General features: G+C 37.9%; 1 protein-coding gene across 1 annotated transcript; it reads right to left on the bottom strand.

Annotated features, from left to right (window-relative positions):
• Positions 1-421: 421 nt before the first annotated feature.
• On the bottom strand, positions 422-1,131 carry LOC121965518 (neurotrypsin-like; the record flags this gene model as incomplete). The annotated part of the gene is made up of 2 exons (XM_042515658.1): positions 422-586; positions 953-1,131. Coding segments are annotated over 2 exons (344 nt in total), but the record flags the coding sequence as incomplete, so codon positions are not given.
• Positions 1,132-1,692: the final 561 nt, after the last annotated feature.

Below are 1,692 nucleotides of genomic sequence, written 5' to 3'. Positions count from 1 at the left end.
TATTTACTCACCTTTTTCCTCACAAAAGTTAGCAAAGCAAATAACTAACAAACTACATAAACAACTGAAAGAAAGAGGAAGAAAAACAAAGCGACTAACAACTACCAGGTATTGTCATTATTGATTAATTTTCAGATTATTTTAAAGACAAATTGTCCATTCTATAAAATTTTAAAATGTTGACTATTGTCCCACCAACAGTCGAAAACAATAATATACTACAATAAACATAAAAAACAGCAAATTTTCACATTAACCAAGCTGGAACCATCAAATGTTTGAAATTTTTGCTTAAAAAAATGACTGAAATGATTAACTACATATCAAAGAAGTTGACAATAATTTTTCTTTTGATTGATTAACAGGTTAATTGATTAATCAGTGCAGCTCTACATATGGAAGACGATTAGAGGACACTCACATCTCTCAAGGCTGTTTCCATACCTGTAGCCCAGCTGTCTGCACACCACCTCTGCATGATGCTGGGTCCAGTGGTCGTCACACACCGTCCCCCAGTCGCCGTTGTGGAAAACTTCAACCCGACCCTCCCAGGGACTGTCTCCTCCAACCAGACGCACCACACCGTCTGAAACAGTTTCATATTGGGGCCTTTATTAAGCCTGCAAATGTGATTAAAGGCACATACACTTGACTTGACTCCAAAAATCGTTTATGCAATCGTCATTAGGCAAAATTCTTTTTTTATAGATGCTAATGTTAATGTATCATTTTCAGATCAATTATTAATCTTATATTAGTTTGATGTATTGTAGCTGTTTTCAGGCCAATAGTTTTGTTAGCGTTCAGCTCCCGTAAATCCTGTTTCTGCATGTCACAGAGAGGATGCTGCCGCTTCATGCAGTAATGATTTATTGATGTTTAGGGGTTATAAATAGCCGCTTGAAGCCCATCAGTGTGTACAGTGCCCCGTGTGTGTGCACTGTAGATGTACCTGTATAAGGGCTGCAGGAGACCCCAGCATCCTCCATGTGGTCACAGTTGTGCTGCTCCCAGTCGCCATGGGGACACTGCTCCAAGAAGAGCTCGTTTCCCGTGCACTTCACAGCATCGAGCAGGATCGGGCCTGAACCCTGACCGAAGTGAGCCCACGACCAGGCCTTCGCCACGCCACTGTAACACACATACAGAATTATCTCAAAATTGTGTGTATTTTGAAAAAAAAAACAAAACATGGACAAACTGTAAGATGGAGAGTGAAGTTAAACATCACAGTAACACTCTTGATTAATGACCAGCCATTTCAAAAGTATCCTAAAACATTAAAAATAATTTTAAAAGTGTCCTGCTTTTATAAAAATTGTATGATATGACACGAAAAATGTGATAAAAAAAAATTACACTATAGAATAAAAATGTCATAGAAAAAATGGTATGTTGCAAAAAAATGTTATAAAGATTTCATAGAATAATATGTCATAAAAGTATTATTTAAAAAAAGGTCATAGCATGGTATAGCATAAAACATGTCATTAAAAAAGTCACTGATATCATGTAGAAAATTTCATGGCAACATGTTTGATAGATGTCGAGGTATTTCACTCTGGATCGAACTGTTGGACTGACAGAATGGCGATACTATCCACAGAGCCATAACGTCAGGATGGCTAAAAGCTTCCCGCTGGACACAAATCGAAGGGTGCGTGTAGCGCTGCCAAACAAAACAAGGCAAAG

Source organism: Plectropomus leopardus, unplaced genomic scaffold (genome assembly GCF_008729295.1).
Source record: "Plectropomus leopardus isolate mb unplaced genomic scaffold, YSFRI_Pleo_2.0 unplaced_scaffold20329, whole genome shotgun sequence".
Taxonomy (NCBI): domain Eukaryota; kingdom Metazoa; phylum Chordata; class Actinopteri; order Perciformes; family Serranidae; genus Plectropomus; species Plectropomus leopardus.
The sequence above is the reverse complement of the archived record's forward strand: the minus strand, read 5'-3'. Positions and strand labels throughout refer to the sequence as shown.